At 33.1% G+C, this 18,201-nt stretch overlaps 1 protein-coding gene and 2 long non-coding RNA genes across 18 annotated transcripts; all 3 read left to right on the top strand.

Moving 5' to 3' along the window:
- Positions 1-785: 785 nt before the first annotated feature.
- LOC115965063 (putative disease resistance protein RGA1) lies at positions 786-5,068 on the top strand. Its single transcript, XM_031084267.1, has 3 exons — positions 786-955; positions 1,534-4,985; positions 5,056-5,068. The coding sequence occupies exons 2-3, from the start codon at positions 1,540-1,542 to the stop codon at positions 5,066-5,068; spliced, it is 3,459 nt and encodes a 1,152-aa protein (XP_030940127.1). The 5' UTR covers positions 786-955; positions 1,534-1,539.
- Positions 5,069-5,128: 60 nt separating this feature from the next.
- LOC115962662 lies at positions 5,129-8,655 on the top strand. 7 transcript variants are annotated; one of them, XR_004085538.1, is made up of 8 exons: positions 5,129-5,168; positions 5,266-5,388; positions 5,861-6,089; positions 6,219-6,436; positions 6,610-6,751; positions 6,924-6,969; positions 7,847-8,252; positions 8,384-8,655. It is a non-coding gene; the product is annotated as an uncharacterized LOC115962662 (long non-coding RNA). The 7 variants fall into 7 exon arrangements; XR_004085540.1 differs by lacking the exons at positions 5,129-5,168; positions 5,266-5,388 and adding an exon at positions 7,477-7,538 and having other exon boundaries at positions 5,805-6,089; XR_004085539.1 differs by lacking the exons at positions 5,129-5,168; positions 5,266-5,388 and adding an exon at positions 7,477-7,538 and having other exon boundaries at positions 5,805-6,089; positions 6,924-6,975.
- Positions 8,656-11,657: 3,002 nt separating this feature from the next.
- Positions 11,658-17,172, top strand: LOC115962659. Of its 10 annotated transcripts, none has more exons than XR_004085509.1 (13): positions 11,659-12,407; positions 12,507-12,690; positions 12,836-12,906; positions 12,994-13,088; positions 13,228-13,295; positions 13,623-13,875; positions 14,515-14,607; positions 14,726-14,802; positions 14,905-15,001; positions 15,363-15,488; positions 16,076-16,370; positions 16,715-16,860; positions 16,993-17,172. It is a non-coding gene; the product is annotated as an uncharacterized LOC115962659 (long non-coding RNA). The 10 variants fall into 10 exon arrangements; XR_004085514.1 differs by lacking the exon at positions 14,515-14,607 and having other exon boundaries at positions 11,660-11,855; positions 12,291-12,407; XR_004085517.1 differs by lacking the exon at positions 14,515-14,607 and having other exon boundaries at positions 11,658-12,407; positions 12,988-13,088.
- Positions 17,173-18,201: the final 1,029 nt, after the last annotated feature.

Raw genomic sequence — 18,201 nt, 5'->3', positions numbered from 1 at the left:
CTTTGATAGTTTTTTCAATTTTGATATTTTAAAATGGATGATTAATGTATGCCTTGACCGGATACAAGAAAAAATTGAGAAGATAACCTAGAATATTTACATATATAAATTGCATACCAACTTTTAATAAATAGAGGGAAAAATTGTACTTTGACCCCTATTAGCACAATAGATCAAACCTGTACTGTACTTGTTTTTCTCGGATTGGTTTTGAGTTCGAGTTGTTTGACCCATTTCCACATATTTAAAGTTCCATAAAAGCCTGCTTTCTTTTTTTTTTTTTTTTTTTTTTTTTTTTTTGGGCAATTACAATTTATTCATTGGTTTAGCCAAAATTTAAGTTACCTATCTATGTTTTGAAATTTGACATTTTTTCATTTGAGGTTTGACCGATATTTAAGTTGTCTAACTGTAGTTTGAAATCCCATTATGCAAGTGTTCCACTGGATTCTTTTTTATCTTATTTGATCTTGTATTTTTTTTTAATGTTTTTCTAAGAGAGACATAAAAGTTAAGCAAAATTATATATTTAACTTTGTTTTTAATAGAGATGGGTTACGAACTCTAACTAAATTAATCGTAAATGAATAAAGTGTCAAATTTCAAACTAATAATTTAAATTACAGCTAAGTAGTAATTTGAACTTTTTCTTTTTAATTTTTTTTCTTTGAGTTTTGGACTGGTTGATGGGTTCAACTGTTCAAGTCCAATTTTGACCTGGTCTAGACTAATAAATGCCTTCCTTCTCATCCTTGAGAAGTCCCACCTTTAACTGAAACAGATAAAACACTAAAAGCCTCCAAGATCTCCTTCCCACTGGCCAATTCGCAACCTCTTCTTTTTTATCATTTTTCTTAGTTTGTAGTCTCAAATTCCAAAATTGTAATCTCTGATTACAAAAGATCAACAAGTGAATTGATTCTCAAAGAAGAAATTCAAGTTTTCACATTGCCAAGTAAGACTCTGTTCTGGAAATAATTTGTGCTTCATCTTATTATTGTTTTCATCAATATTGTTATGACTATGACTATCAATTTCTGCTTCATAACTCAAACCTAATACCTCCACCTTGTAAAGAAGGAAAATTGTTTTTCTATTATTTACTTTTTTTTCCCCTTTGTATGGGAACAAAATTGTCGTTCTCAAAGCTGTAATCTAAGAACAAAAATAATCTTCATACATGCATGCAACAGATCATTTTTTGCTATTTCACTACAGTTGTACTTGTGGCAATGAAAGCACGCAATGCTCATTTGATCATTTACAAACTAGATACTTCTAACCAATTATGTTTACAAACTTTACAATTACTTTTCATTAGAAAATAAAGACAATTTATTAATAATAAAAAAATGAACAAAAGAAAAAGAAAAAGAAGAAGAAAACGATGGCCGTTAAGTCTTTAACGCATCACAAGCACAATTCTTCTATAGTTTCACTCTTCCATCAATAATAGTTGTTAGTTTTTTGACGCATCACCATTTCTTCTATATTTTCTGAATGGTTTTCAATTTATTTTTGACTTATCATCAGAGCACGATGGCCGAGGAAATCATAAGCAGGGTGATTTCATTTGCTACTGAGCTGATCGGCAATGCTTGGGGCTGCGAGGAGGAGCTAAGAGGGCTTGGTGAATCATTAACCATGATTCGAGCTGTTTTGACTGATGCTGAGAGAAGACAAGTGAAAGATGAGTCTGTGAAGCTTTGGCTCCAGAAGCTTGAAGATGTTGCTTATGAAGCTGACGATGTGCTGGACGAGTTTGCATACGAGAATCTACGGCAAAAGATAGAAGTTGGAAACCAGAGAAAGAGAAAGGTACGAGATATCTGTTCAACCTCCAATCCCATTTTATTTCGTACCAAGATGGCGAAAAAAATTAAGGCTGTTCAGGAAAAACTAGTAAAAGCAAATGAGTTAGCAAATGGGTTTGGACTTGATAGATTATTGTCAGTAGATTCAAATGTTGAGATTATCCCAACTAGAGAGACAGACTCCTTTCTTGATCATTCAGAAGTTGTAGGAAGGAAAAGTGAAGTTTCAAAAATAGTGAGCTTGCTGACTAGTGCGACCAATCAACAACTCTCAGTCATTCCTATAGTCGGCATGGCTGGTTTGGGAAAGACAACTTTTGCAAAACTAGTGTATAATCATGAGCTAGTAAAAAAACATTTTGATAAGACAATATGGGTATGTGTCTCTGATGATTTCAATGATAAAAATATTTTAAGAGGGATTCTTGAATCCCTTATCAATAACTCAAGTCCTTTAGGAAGTAAGAATGCAATACTTCAAAACCTTCAAAAAGAGTTGCAGGGGAAAAAATATCTTCTCATCCTTGATGATGTATGGAATGAAGATCCACTAAAATGGGATACATTAAGGGTTTGTTTGTTAGGAATTATGTCAAATACTGGAAACAATATCATTGTTACAACCCGTAGTGACAAGGTGGCAAAAATCATGGAGACACATCCCCGACATCATTTAGAAAAACTACCCAAGGAAGAATGTTGGTCCATAATCAAGAAAAGAGTATCTTCAATTCCACTAACTCGAGATTTAGAGGCCATTGGAAGGGATATTGCCAAAAAATGTGGAGGGGTCCCATTAGCTGCAAAAGTCCTAGGAGGGATGATGTGTCATAAAAAAGAGAAAAATGAATGGTTAGCACTACTAAACAATGAAATTTTGAATTCTCCACATGGTAGCAATGGAATGTTACCAATATTAAAATTGAGCTTTGATCATCTTCCATTACCATCTCTTAAACAATGTTTTGCGTATTGTTCAATTTTTCCTAAAGATTATAGGATTTACAAGGAAGAATTAATTCAGCTTTGGATGGCTGAAGGGTTTCTTCAACCCTCTCTAGGAAATTGTTTGGAGATGGAGGATATTGGTAACAGGTATTTTGATATCTTATTGGGGAATTCCTTATTCCAAGATGAGGAAAAGGATGGTTATGATAATATTATCATATGCAAAATGCATGATTTGGTACATGATCTTGCTCTCTTAGTTTCAAAATCAGAGATCCTAATTTTAAATGAGGATTTAGTAGATGGTATCAGCCTTGTACGACATTTGGTGATCCAATCTAAAGGCAAAAGTATACCACAAATTCCATTTTTAAAAGATGGCGTCAGGAAATTGCGCACATTTATTTCAGAAAATGCTGCACTTGGTGACACAATATTCAATTTTGAATGCTTACGTGTTTTAAAATTATATGGAAAAAGTATAAAAGAATTGCCAAGTTCAATTGGCGTATTAATACATTTGAGACTTCTCAGCATCTCAAGTCCGTACATCAAAGTGTTACCAAAGGCCATCACCAAGCTTTACAATTTGCAAACTTTAAGAATCGAAGGTTGTTATAATCTCAAAGAGCTTCCAGAAGATCTAAAAAATTTGATTAATTTGAGACATATTTATTTTTATGGGCAAACACCTAAAGGCTTAGGGCAGTTGACTTGTCTGCAAACTTTGCAATGTTTTATTGTGGGTCAAGGCACAGGTTTTCAGATCGAAGAATTGGGAAGCTTAAATCAACTAAAAGGAAAACTAATCATCCGTAGGCTAGAGCATGTGAAAGATAAAGAAGCCTCCAAAAACGCCAAATTAGTAGAAAAGGCCAAAGTATACCAGTTGGGATTTTACTGGAGTGGGAATAGAGAAGGCAACCACAATAATGATGAAGAGGTTTTGGAAGGACTCCAACCTCACCGATATTTAAAGAGCTTAACAATTGATGGTTTTGGAGGGGAGAAATTCCCATCATGGATGTTGACAAGTCATGATGCAAGGGATGGCTTTTTGCTATATGACAATTTGATTAATATCCAATTAATTGGTTGCAATAAATGTGAGGTTCTTCCCACTCTCGGGCTTCTACCTTGTCTTAGGGATCTTGAAATACATGGTATGGATAATGTAAGATCTATAGGAACCGAGTTTTACGGCAACTATAATGACAAAATATTGTTCCCGTGTTTGAAAAGTCTTAAACTGTGTTTTATGCGAAATCTAGTTGAATGGACGGATGCGATGGAGCCAACAACAACGGGAACGGTGTTTCCTTGCCTTAAGACTTTGACCATTCAGTTCTGTGAGCAACTGAAAAGTGCTCCATGTCATTTTCCTTCTCTTGAGGAATTATATATTTGGGAAACCAATAGCACGACATTTGAAAAAATTAGTAGCAAGCTTACCACTCTAACGTCTCTCTATATTTTGGGAATTTCAGAACTTGCTTCTTTGCCAGAGCAGTTATTGAAAAATAATTCGAGTCTTATGTCTTTGAGGATAGAGAATTGTGATGATTTGGTATCCCTATCACCACATGGGGATGTATGGGGCTTCTACACTTCTCTTCGGTCACTGCAAATATTAAACTGTAAGAAATTGAGTTATTTGCCGGATGGACTGCACACCCTTCGTTCCCTTGAGAATTTCGAGGTAAGATATTGTCCTAATCTGAGGTCCTTTCCAAGTATAAAAGGTGTGGCGTTACTTCTTCGAAGACTAACAATATCGTGTAGTATTGAAGTTCTACCAACTGGGCTAGAATCATGTATATCTCTATCGTCATTGGAGATAAGTGAGTGTCCAAATCTGATATCAATTCCAAATCTACAGGATTTGCATTCACTTTCCTCTTTAACAATTAGATCTTGTAAAAGATTGATGGGTTTGCCAGATGGGTTAGACTGCCTCACCCGCTTGAAGGATTTGAGTATTGGTCGGTTTTGTGAGGAGTTGGATGCTTTCCCTAGTCTCAGTTCCATCCAACACGCATCCCTTGAAAGTCTAGCACTGTATGGATGGGCTAAACTCAACTCTCTCCCAGACGATATTCAACGATTTACTGCCCTAACATACCTCTGGATATGGAATTTTGACCAGATGGAAGCTTTGCCTGAGTGGTTGGGCAACCTTTCTTCTGTTCGACAGTTGTATCTTGGGGAATGCATGAACCTGATGTATCTGCCAACAGCGGGAGCCATGCAACACCTCACCCATTTAGATATTTATGATTGCCCCAAATTAAAGGAAAGATGTGTGAAGGGAAGCGGCACAGAGTGGCTCAAAATTGCCCATATTCCAAATATCTTTATCGAAGAGGAAGGGTAGTTGTGCATATTGGTCCAAGACAGATCAGAGTGGTAAGTTTTCTCATATTGAATTAATCAAACAGACAATTATCAAAGATTACGCATAGATTTTTTCTTTAATTTGATTTATTCCTTAATTCTCTCACAGGGAAAAAAAGAAAGAGAAAGGAAAGTTCTCTTCAAGAGCTGCAAATGATCAAAATCCAAGGGCCGCTCACCAAATTAGAGAAGTTGAAGATGTTTTTGGTCAAAGTAATACAAAAACAATGTGGTAAGTCCATCTCCTATTCTTCCACTTCTCTTTTATATACTCTATTTCACAAATTTAGGTTATCCAATTGGGGGCCAAGTTCAGGTGTTATTTCTTTTCCAACATAACAAAATGCTAGCGTAATTCTTTGTTTATAATTCTTAAATTCAAAAATTATTTGTTTCTAATACTTAAAATAAAAAAAAAATAAAAAAATGAGTTTGTAAATTTTGGTAGCGTTGCATCTATTTTGTGTTCGTTTTCTGATATATGTAGTGTATATTGTTCATGGCAATGCATCCTTAGACTATATTTCAAAATATATAAGCCACTAGTGCTACTTAGCATTTCTTTGATGTAAGTGTTAATGGTAGCTTATGATTTGGCAGAGGATTCTTCGCCATTCTAGCCCCAGTTTTCAATCAGCCAAACTTTATCACCTAAGCACATTCTTAGTTGGAGGAGTCATATTTTGAGGATCTTTATGCTGCAGATATGAGGCGTCAATGGTAGCTTTTGATTTGGCACAGGGTTAACTTTTTCTCTCTTCAAGATCTGAATTTTGGGTACAAGAATTCTGCTTTCAGGGAACAGAGGAAGTGGACCAATCCCTTACTAAAGAGATGCTCACTTTACGGTAAAAGCTGAATATTTCTTGTTGGTTGCTGTCAGAATGGTTGACGGTTGTTGAATTACTATCTGAGTGAAGTTCATCAAAATTAGTGAGCTCCCCCAAAATCTCATCTTCTTTTCCTCTGATGTCACCTTTTTAATAAAATCTACCCCTCTTGTTTCTTTAATTCATCTACTGTTTACTGAATTTGTTTATATATTGACTGTAAAATTGGCAGAGTGGTTGGGAAACCTTTTCTCTCTTCAACATTTGGTACTTATTTGGATGCAAGTGGATGCCATGTATTGGCTCACCAATTTGCAACACCTATTCATTCATAACTGCCTCAAGTTAAATGATAGAAGTGCTGAGAGTATCAGCCAATTCTGGTCCAATGACAGGGAATGGATTAAAGAGGAAGCTGTTTGAAGTTAACACATATATTATTACAACAATGTATGTGGTCAGTTATCTTAAACTTAATCCTCTTTTCTTCTCTGATACTCTGCTTTAAATCAACTAATTACATTCACAATTTCCCTAATGTCTTCCTTTCTTTATTTGCTTTCCTCTGATCTTTTTTAATCTATTTCTTATTTATTAATTAAATATATTGCCTTGATGTGCAGGCCAAATTCTATTATATTCAGTTGGAAGAACAATTAATTAATTTATGATTGAACAAAGCTGATGAATGTGCTCCCATACAATGCCTCACTGCATTATTACATCATCAAGATGAAGTTTATGTGATATCAGGAAATGTTGGTGGTAAGTCCGTCCAAAACTGACTTTCTACTCTCTCCTCTCTAATACTAGAAATGTTTTTTTTCATATTAGAATAAAATAGAAAAATTTTATTCATAATTTTTTTTCTTTTACTTCCATAAAATATTTACTTTCTTCAAGTTTTTCACATAATTTGGGCATTATTTGTCTGTAGGAAGACGTGGTAGTATTTCAACCTAGGTCCTCTAATGCGTGAACAGGTTTGGGTACTTCCACTGCCTAATTCTCTTTCTTGTGAAGGTTTTGTTGTTTTCTTTTTTCTTGCCCTTCCCCCAACATAATATAATGAATGAAAATGGATTATGTATTATGATAGTGCTTGCGTAAGTGTCATTGAGAAAGTTTTAATTCCCCCAAAATTATTGTTATTTTTCCAATATTATATTTTCTTGAGCTTTAGCCAATCATTAGATTTTTTTATATACTTTTAACAACTTGATCAATAATTGCTCTCTTTTCTGAAAAAGTTAGAATGCGCTGAGCATAATAAACATAATGCAAGAATTTTGAAATACAATTAAGGATCGCTAATTACTAGTCATAATGTGCTCTTCTTGATGAAAGTGAAGGCAGCGAAAAGATGGAATATAATATTTCCTGCTGAACTAAGTCAGGGCAGTAAGGATAGGAACAATTCATGTTCTTCCTTTTCTCTTTTAGATTTCTCATTTTTCTGTCCCAACATGTACTCACTTTCACATATTTAGGTTATTTGATGGTTGTTATCCAATTGATGGCTGAAATGTATTTATCTGACACAAAAGTTCAGGTATTTAAATTTCTACTTTTGTCCAAGGCATTATTTCTTTTCCAACATGTCAAAATGCAAGTGTGATTCTTTGTTTATAATACTTAAATTCAAAAATTATTTGTTTCTAATACTTCAAATTCAAAAATTTTAAAAGGTGAGTTTGTAAATCTTGGTAGCGTTGTATCTATATTGTGTGCATCTAGTTTGTAAATCTTGTTCATGGCAATGCATCCTTCCTTAGACAATATTTCAAAATATTTAAGCCACTAGTAGTACATAGTATTTCTTGGATATAAGAGCCAACCGTAGCTTCTGATTTGGCACAGGATTCTTCACCATTCTAAAGCCCTGTTCAATCAGCCAAACTTTGACACCTAGGTGCATTCTTAGTTTGAGGCGTCATATTTTTGAGCTGTGCAGATGAGCTCTCAATGGAAGCTTCTGATTTGGTGCATGATTAAATTTTTTTCTCTCTCTTCAAGAGCTGAATTTTGGGTACAAGAATGCTACTTTTGGGCAGCAAAGGAAGAGATCTAATCCCTTACTAAAGAGATGCTCTCCGGTGTTATTCAGAGTGGTCGATAATTTGCCAGAAGTTATTACCATGTTATGCTCACTTTACAGTAAAAGCTGGATATTTTTTATTGGTTGCTGCCAGAATGGTTAATGATTGCTCCTGGTCTAATGGAGTGTTGATTTGAGTGTTATCTGGTTGAAGTTCATCAAAAATTGGTGAGTTCCCCCAAATCTCATTTTCGTTTCCTCTGATTTCACCCTTCTAACAACATCTATCCTTTGGTGGTTCTTTATTTCAACTATTATTTAGTAAATTTGTTGATATTATGGAATGTAAAATTTGCCAGAGTGGTTGGGCAACCTTTTCTCTCTTCAACACTTTGTACTTATTTGGACGCAAGAACTTTTTTTATCTGGCCTAAAGTGGATGCCATGTAACAGCTCACCAAATTGCAACACCTATTCATTCATAACTGCCTCAAGATAAATGATAGAAGTGCTGAGAGTTATTGACCAATTCTGGTCCAATGACGAGGAATGAATTAAAGAGGAAGCTGTTTGAAGTTCACACATATATTATCACAACAATGTGTGGTCAGTTATCTCAAACTTAATCCTCTTCTCTACTCTGATACTCTACTTCAAATCAACTAATTACATTCATAATTTCCCTAATGTCTTCCTTTCTTTGTTTGCTTTCCTCTGATCTTATTTTTAATCTATTTCTTATTATATGAATTAAATCATTGCCTTGATCAATAATTGCTCTCTTTTCTGAAAAAGTTAGAATGCGCTGAGCATAATAAACATAATGCAAGAATTTTGAAATACAATTAAGGATCGCTAATTACCAAGCACCTATGTCATATTCAAAAATGAAAAATAGACACTTTACAGCAATACTAGTCATAATGTGCTCTTCTTGATGAAAGTGAAGGCAGCGAAAAGATGGAATATAATATTTCCTGCTGAACTAAGTCAGGGCAGTAAGGATAGGAACAATTCATGTTCTTCCTTTTCTCTTTTAGATTTCTCATTTTTCTGTCCCAGCATGCACTCACTTTCACATATTTAGGTTATTTGATGGTTGTTATCCAATTGGTGGCTGAAATGTATTTATCTGACACACAAGTTCAGGTATTTAAATTTCTACTTTTGTCCAAGGCATTATTTCTTTTCCAACATGTCAAAATGCAAGCGTGATTCTTTGTTTATAATACTTAAATTCAAAAATTATTTGTTTCTAATACTTCAAATTCAAAAATTTTAAAAGGTGAGTTTGTAAATCTTAGTAGCGTTGTATCTATATTGTGTGCATCTAGTTTGTAAATCTTGTTCATGGCAATGCATCCTTCCTTAGACAATATTTCAAAATATTTAAGCCACTAGTAGTACATAGTATTTCTTGGATATAAGAGCCAACCGTAGCTTCTGATTTGGCACAGGATTCTTCACCATTCTAAAGCCCTGTTCAATCAGCCAAACTTTTACACCTAGGTGCATTCTTAGTTTGAGGCATCATATTTTTGAGCTGTGCAGATGAGCTCTCAATGGAAGCTTCTGATTTGGTGCATGATTAAATTTTTTTCTCTCTCTTCAAGAGCTGAATTTTGGGTACAAGAATGCTACTTTTGGGCAGCAAAGGAAGAGATCTAATCCCTTACTAAAGAGATGCTCTCCGGTGTTATTCAGAGTGGTCGATAATTTGCCAGAAGTTATTACCATGCTATGCTCACTTTACAGTAAAAGCTGGATATTTTTTGGTTGCTGCCAGAATGGTTAATGATTGCTCCCGGTCTAATGGAGTGTTGATTTGAGTGTTATCTGGTTGAAGTTCATCAAAAATTGGTGAGTTCCCCCAAATCTCATTTTCGTTTCCTCTGATTTCACCCTTCTAACAACATCTATCCTTTGGTGGTTCTTTATTTCAACTATTATTTAGTAAATTTGTTGATATTATGGAATGTAAAATTTGCCAGAGTGGTTGGGCAACCTTTTCTCTGTTCAACACTTCGTACTTATTTGGACGCAAGAACCTTTTTTATCTGGCCTAAAGTGGATGCCATGTAACAGCTCACCAAATTGCAACACCTGTTCATTCATAACTGCCTCAAGATAAATGATAGAAGTGCTGAGAGTTATTGACCAATTCTGGTCCAATGACGAGGAATGAATTAAAGAGGAAGCTGTTTGAAGTTCACACATATATTATCACAACAATGTGTGGTCAGTTATCTCAAACTTAATCCTCTTCTCTACTCTGATACTCTACTTCAAATCAACTAATTACATTCATAATTTCCCTAATGTCTTCCTTTCTTTGTTTGCTTTCCTCTGATCTTATTTTTAATCTATTTCTTATTATATGAATTAAATCATTGCCTTGATATGCAGTCCAAACTATATTATATTCAGTTGGAAGAATAGTTAATTAATTTTATGGAGTTTAATAGAAGTTCGTCAAAGTTGGTAAGTTTTTCACCTATCTTCTTGTTTATGAAGTATTAATTCATTCCAAATAATATACCATTCATTCCAAAGATCCCATCTTCGCTATCATTTTTTCTACAACATTCTCTAACTTTTTATTTAGAAAAAGATGAAGAAAAAATTTTCCCAGTATTCTTATGAAATTATTTTGGCATTAGTGTTGGTTGTATTCTATTAGTCAACTGGGCCAAGAACACATGAAATCTCATTTTGTTCATATCCCAACAATTGAGACCACCATTTTGTAATAATAAAATTTAGACTTGAAGGTAACTAAACTTAGTAAATCATCTCCAACCTCATATTTTTTTTCTTAGTTTTTTCTAACTAAAATTGTTGACATGTTTTGTCTCTCTTATGAATTTAGCAAAATTTTGTGTTCTTTATTCAGCCATTTAATCATTGACAACCAAGGGTGTGTATATATTAAGCTTTTCCCTATAGAAAATTTAAAATCTAGCTAATTAAATTGAGCATTTGAGATTAAAACAAAAAAAAGTCGTACTCAATGCACAAAGCTCCCACTTTTTGTAATTCCCAAACTTGAACTCACGACTTATCGTTTTGGAGAAAGGCACTGGCCATCCCACCAAGACTCGACCTCTTAGCATTTGAGATTTCAATAGCATATAAAAGTTCCTTATTCATGATGGGTTCAGATTTTGAGGAGCTTGAAGCTTCATACTCTTCCATATGTTAATTACAATAAACTAGACTAGTAATTTAGCTCAATAAAATAAATGCCAAATTATTGGATATTAATCTCAAGCCACATACATTAATAACAATAAACTAAGGAATCTTTTGTGCTTGGTTCATGTCCTATCGCAATGTTTTCATATGAGAAGGTTATTCAGAAAAATCATCATATATTATAATTGTTTTTTCTATTGCTGATGGCCCTAGGGGAAGATTCTATTAAGGAGCAGCATATAAGATTCTATTAAGGAGCAGCATATAAGAATTATGTGATTGCACAAAGCTGATGCATGTGCACCCATGCAACGCCTCACCACATTATTACATCATCAAGAGGAAGGATGCGGTAAATCTAATGCCTCAGGTTTTCTAGTAGCATCTTGAAATTTATGTGGTATCAGGAAAGGCTAGTGGTAAGTCCATCCAAAACTGACTTTCTACTCTCTCTCTTCTCTAATACTAGTATTTTTTTTTTTCATATTAGAATAAAATAGAGGATTTTTATTCATAAATTATTTGCTATTTCTTACATAACATTTTACTTTCTTCAAGTTTTTCACATAATTTGGGCATAATGTTTCTGTAGGAAGATGTGGTACTTTCAACTTAGGTCCTCTATTGTGCAAACAGGTTTGGGTACTTCAGCTGTCTAATTTTCTTTATTGCGAAGGTTTTGTTATTTTCTTTTTTCTTGCCCTTCCCCCAACATAATAGAAAGCATAAAAATAGGATTTTATTTTATTTTATTTTTAAATTATTATAATAATGCTTGCATAAGTGTCATCAAGAAAGTTTTAATTCCCACAAAATTATTTTTATTTTCCCAATATTATATGTTCTTGAGCTTTAGCCAATCATTAGGTTTTCTAATATACTTTTTAATAACTTGATCAATAATTGCCCTCTTTTCTGAAAAAGTTAGAATGCATTGAGCATAATAAACATAATGCTAGAATTTTGAAATACAATTAAGGATCAGTAATTGCCAAGCACCTATGTCATATTCAAAAATGAAAAATGACTCTTTACATCAATACTTTCCATAATGTGCTCTTCTTGATGAAGGCAAAGGCAGGAAAAAGATGGAATATGAGATTTCCTGCTGAACCTGGTCAGGGCAGTAAGGATAGGAACCATTCATTTTCTTCCCCTACTTATTATAAATTCCTTCAAAAGTTTATGGTGAGTAAATGTCATTTCATCCTTTTTATATTGATAATGATACCTATTTATATCATCAATTGGAGTCACTAAATGTTAATGATGTTGGAACCTTTCTAGAGTGGTGGGTGATGTAGAACAGAGCTCATTAGAATTCAGCGTGCGGGAAGTTCAAGAAGTAGAAAAGTACTATTAGAAGTCGTTGGAGATCACGGCAAAATTGCGTGAAATTTGGTGACATGAAGGGAAATGGTGTTGGGAGTAAAACTCATAGCCTTTGGCCACGATCGAACATGCTTTTTGGGTAAATTCTTTCATAAAGCCCTTTGAATTTATGAATTCAAGGAACCCTATGTGGATTTGAGGTTCTCATGCAGGAGCTAACGTGTTTAATTTCTTTTTATTCAGAAAGTAACGTGTTTGTTGTATTGTAACTTCTGCAACAATAGTGGGGCAGCTTCAAATCTTTTCAAGAAATGAAACCCAAGAACAAGAATGCACTACCTTCCAGTAAAGAAAGGTGGATCCCTCTCAATTGAAACCTAAGTGGAAGATTTGGCACAGTGGTGGAGGATTTATTTTAACTTATAATCTTGCGAAGTTTTAGATTACAGGCAAAAGATTGGTCATAATCCAGAAATCACAAAAGGCGGACTTACAAATTGATTCCAGTACTTTTTATTCCTAAACTCACTAAGAATTGTGAGTTCTCTTCTTCTCTTCTATTGTCTCTCTTCCAATAAATTTTATTATTAATATATATTTTTTCCTATTCTCAACTTTGTATACTACTCACTAAAATTGTTAATCTTTTCAAATTCATTGTTTGTTTATATTTCAGTGGAAAATTGACTGCAATAGGGAGTGTTGATGACCTTGTTCGTGTTATATGGAATTTTTCAGAATCATGTACACATTTCTTAATTTGCTCTTTTCCATGTTTTTCATTTTGAAACTTTTTTCTTTTCCATCTCTAACGACATACATGGATTTATTCTTGGATTACAGATTGTGAAATCTAAGTTTTCCCTATTACTTAAGATTTTCATATCCGGTCAATGGAAAACAAACCTTCCCAATTCCTTGTTTGATTCTCTTCGGAGTTTCAAAAGTAAATGCCCTTAATACTAACCCTGCATTGGGGTGCTATCTGAGTTTGGTTGAATAATCTAGATCTATATAAGACAGAAAAATTAGTTGATGTATTCTTAGTGGAGCCTTTTAATTTTTGTAAAGGATGTCCGACATTTCAGGCTACACACAAATCAAACATTATGTGTGCCTAAGCTCAAGTTGCTGCCTCATCTACTTGAACAATTGCAAGTAAGATATTTTGAAATCAAAAAGAGTAAACAAGAGTGGATGACTTTCCACTATAGTTGCAGAACCTTTATTTAGTTGATGAGATGTCTATAAACAGTTGCAAGAAGTTGAGATATCTACCAGCATGGGTGTGGTGCCTCACTAAATAACAGATGATGCCATGCTGGTAATCCTTCATTTCCCAAATAGAGGTTATGTACTTCAGCATAGATTGATCAAGATTGCCCATGTTCCAATTATCTAGACAAACTTTTGACTCCTATGCTAAGCTTAAAGAATCTTTTTTTTTTTTTTTGAGAATATGCTTAAAGAATCTAAAATCGGTATTTTTGCTCAAATGTCCTTAGGTTTAATATATTACTTTGAATGGACTAGCTTATGCACTTAATTTTAATTTCCATAATTTTTGTTCAAAATTGTGTGCTCATATAGAGTAGCACATTTTTCTGCATAGCATTCTTAGATCTTCAAATTTTCCATCCAACAACAAAAATCAAGTATTTTTGTTTGAACAATCAATTCTAAACTTCTTGAGATTATTTGTGTGTGTATTCTGGTCTGCCAACAATGCATTGATTAGGGCTCTTTAGTTACTATTACATTGTCTTCACTGTTAAGCTTTCACTAACCAATTTTGGATTAAATAGGTCTCTATCATTATTCATATTTCAAGCTTCTCTAAAGTTAATTAATGTTATGAATTCATCTGAAGTTAGTTTTAAACGTGTGAAATACTCAGAGACAAATTATTTATTCTATTTTAAATAGATTTGTAGATAAACTTAAAGTCTGGTTTGCTGTACAGTGTGCACTATAAGGAAGTATAACTTGAGATTCAAATCAAATTAAACGAGAAGGTTAACATCTTTTTTCTTTTGAGATCAAATTATAATGTTGGGTAAGCTGTTTTACTCATCATTGGATTACTTCATAATTGCAGTTACATTTATTCTCAAGCTAAGCTAATTTTATTTTCTTCGGTTTTTTTTTTTTTCCTAAAAGACTTCTGGTTTTAGGTTAGCTGGAACCATGACTTGAATGTACCTGCAAGTGTCAATTGGGTATATTAGGTATCACTTCGACAATGAATCAAGTAAGGCCTAGGCTTTTCCAGCATTTACACTTTTCAACAAGTTTGCTTCTATCTCCTATATATATAATCAGAAATAACTCCTTTTTCTCCTCGAATATACAGGATTCCTGACAATTTGTCAGCTGTTCAAATCCTATGTTTTCGTTTCCTAACTTAAAGTCTCTGTTGCAGTGACTTCAGCAGTTTTCTAGATTATGAGGTACACATCAAGGATTACCCTTACATACTGATTATGATCATATATATATATATATATATATATCTTGTTTTGAATGTTCAAATTTTAGTACTAATCAATGGTATAAACTATGATATCCAGTCCTCAGACGTCTACAAGAAATTGAAGAACCCAATTAAGAAGAGAAACTTGAAACTCAAATTTGATGCATTTTTTTTTGTCTGAGATCAAGTTATGCACTAAGATATACGTCTAGTGCCTTGCCATCTTGCAAACTTGATTGATAGTTAAAATCATTTCACAGATAATCCCTGCTACAAATCTCTGTAGAGAGCATATAATAGTAAGCTTCAATTAATGTATTTCCAAATTTCTGTTTCAGTCTTCTCTTATTGTCAGTCTTGTTGTCTTAACTACGAGGCCAACCTGTTTGGGTGCTCCACTTCATATCCCTGTATGGAGGGTAACAGCCTACAGATTGCAGACAAGGCAATGGACAGAAGTCTCTGTAAGCCGAATTTTGTTTGTAATTATTCATTTAATACAATATGGCTTAAAATTTAATTTTACTCAGAAATAAGACTGAAAAGTTCTATCAATGTTCTACCAAAAAAAAAAAAAAAACTTCTATCAATGAAATCTTCTATAACTAAAAATCTAAAATATCGTAGCTGTGCTTTTTATCCAATTTGAATTGTATTTCCTACACTAAAAGCCCCATTGTCAATGATAAGTTGAAACAAGATACAACACAGTTTTCTTGCCATAGAATTATGATTATTTTGTGAGAATTTGCAAACTGATTTGAAAAAATTTAGGGAGGCATCACAAATTTAGGGAAAAAGTTAGAACATACAGGTATGAATGCTTAATCAATGGTTACATAAGTTAATTTTGCAGTCTACCCAAAAAAGAACCAGGGATAGTAGCTAATTGCTAATCAAGGTTGAACAAATTTGTGCCTAGTCAATACTTCCAGCTTTAAGCTTTATTATTACTCACTGTAATGCATTTTCTTGTGACGCATATAACCCACTGGAAAATGTAATTCTATTCTTTTTTTGACTGAATCACGTCGAATGTTTGTTTATGTAGGTCTGAAAAGTTGACAGTTCTTTACTTAAATGGGTAAATATGAAGTCTACTTCCAGAAGGGAATAGTTAAAAGCGCTGGATACTCACTCTTTAGTGCGATTCTAGTTTTCGATTCCCTGGGCTGGTATCTTGTAAAACATCAAAAGGTAATGCCAATTGCATTAGAATGTGAAGTGTGCTGTTCAGCGGAGACATCATTGCTGCCTGTATTTAAGACTCCAATCTTGATAATAGGTGACCTTATCTGCCACGACAATAGAATGTCTTCTCTAAGAACTGACTTTATATACTGAAGGTATACCTTTTGTCATTTTTACTTACAGTCTTGTCATAGTTACTAACAAAAGAACTCCTAGTGAGTGTTATTTTAATGTCTTTTCTTTTGTCATTCAATTTAACATTGTCATTGAAGGATACAAAGAAATCTCTTTTGTGTGTTTTTGTGTACCTTGTGCTGCTATCTGTAAAATAATTTACTATATCTATAGAAAAATTTAGCATGATTCCTCACCATTTTCACAATTAGGTGTTTTAATAAGGTCTAAACTGGGTTGTTCAGCATTCCCTTTATATTCTTGAGTTTCCTAACAAACTATAGTTTTTCAGTCTTTTGTTTAATACTTATGCTGCCATATGTAGGCATTGAAATTTGTTTTCGACCTACAGCCGAAGCAAGGGAGATATGGCAAGCTACAATGATCCATATTGCCCAAGAAGGTGGCTGCTTTGTTCTATCTTCGAACCAATTCTGCAAAAAGGGAAGACTATCTGCTGTCAACAGAAACGTATGTCAATACAATAAGAAGTATTGCACGTAGTGTTATTTTATTATCATCCAGTTGTGACCATTCTGGCTGAACCTAATTTCCAAGGGAGTCTCTCATCTGAAACAATTTTTTCCTCTCTTAATGTTCCAGAACTTGGAGGGTGTTTGAGCAAAGCTAGATTTTAGTGGAAATAGGCATCAAGTGGGACCAAACTCAGTCAATCTGACTCTGAATATACCCAATCCAATTTCTTTTACAACTTCTGTGAAAGCGGAAGTTCTTGATGAGCTGCAATTATGACTTAGTTGTGTAAAAAGTTATTAAATAAATTTCTTCTAGTCGTCCTCTTGCTTTCACAGAAGTTCTTGATGAGCTGCAATTATGACTTAGTTGTGTAAAAAGTTATTAAATAAACTAGTTGCAGACCCGCGCATTGCCCGAGATAATTTTCTTTTAGGGTGATCTTATTAAATATATTTGAGTTAATAATTAATAACACTCTCCCATTCTATTTATATTAATAACAAAATATTTTAACTTTATTTAAGAATCTGTTTATAAATGTTTAACCATGGTTAGTAAAGACATTACTCATAATTTTAGAATTAAAATACAAATTTATAAAATACCAAAACATTTGAAATGATAAATCTCTCCATAACTCATTGGGAAAAGAAAAGGAAAAGACATTACTTAATATTTTGAAATACACTTTAATTTAAAATTTTAAAATAAGAGAATTTAATTTTAAAATTAAGGTTAATTTTGGAACCTACCTTAAGCACATGCAAGTTAGTACACAATATTTTAATATTAATTTAACAAAGTTTGGTCAAACAAATGTAAAGGGTGAAAATATTTTTTCCTTTCAAGTTTGAGGTAGAGTGTCATTTCTTCAAACATCAAGAAGGAGGAATGTAATTACCTCTATATTATTATTGTTGTTGTTGTTGTTGTTGTTGTTGTTGTTGTTGTTACTGTTATTAATAATTGATTTTTCATTTTCTTCTAAGTTAATAAAAACCTTACATATACCTTTTTATTTATTTATAGAATACACATTTTTTTTAACCTTTACATATCTTTTTTTTAATGTCAATCTTTACATATACCTTAAGTAAACTCTATATATTCCACTTCTTTAGATGTTCAAAATCATAGACTACTACTTCATAATGATAGTAGCTAATTAGTTTTATCACTTTTTTTCATATTTTCATTTATAACTTTTTTTACTATTATCATAATTTCATTTCTTATGTAATTTGTATTATTACATGAGAACATCTCCTTTTAGTTATGAATTAGAGTTTGATTAGTTTTAAGTTTAAATATATTGCTATGATTGTGTTTAATTAT

The sequence above is a fragment of the Quercus lobata genome, chromosome 10 (assembly GCF_001633185.2).
Source record: "Quercus lobata isolate SW786 chromosome 10, ValleyOak3.0 Primary Assembly, whole genome shotgun sequence".
Lineage (NCBI taxonomy): Eukaryota > Viridiplantae > Streptophyta > Magnoliopsida > Fagales > Fagaceae > Quercus > Quercus lobata.
The sequence above is the reverse complement of the archived record's forward strand: the minus strand, read 5'-3'. Positions and strand labels throughout refer to the sequence as shown.

Bases quoted from the DNA above. Each gene is read 5' to 3' on its own strand.
- LOC115965063 (XM_031084267.1), top strand. From the start codon at position 1,540: ATGGCCGAGGAAATCATAAGCAGGGTGATTTCATTTGCTACTGAGCTG.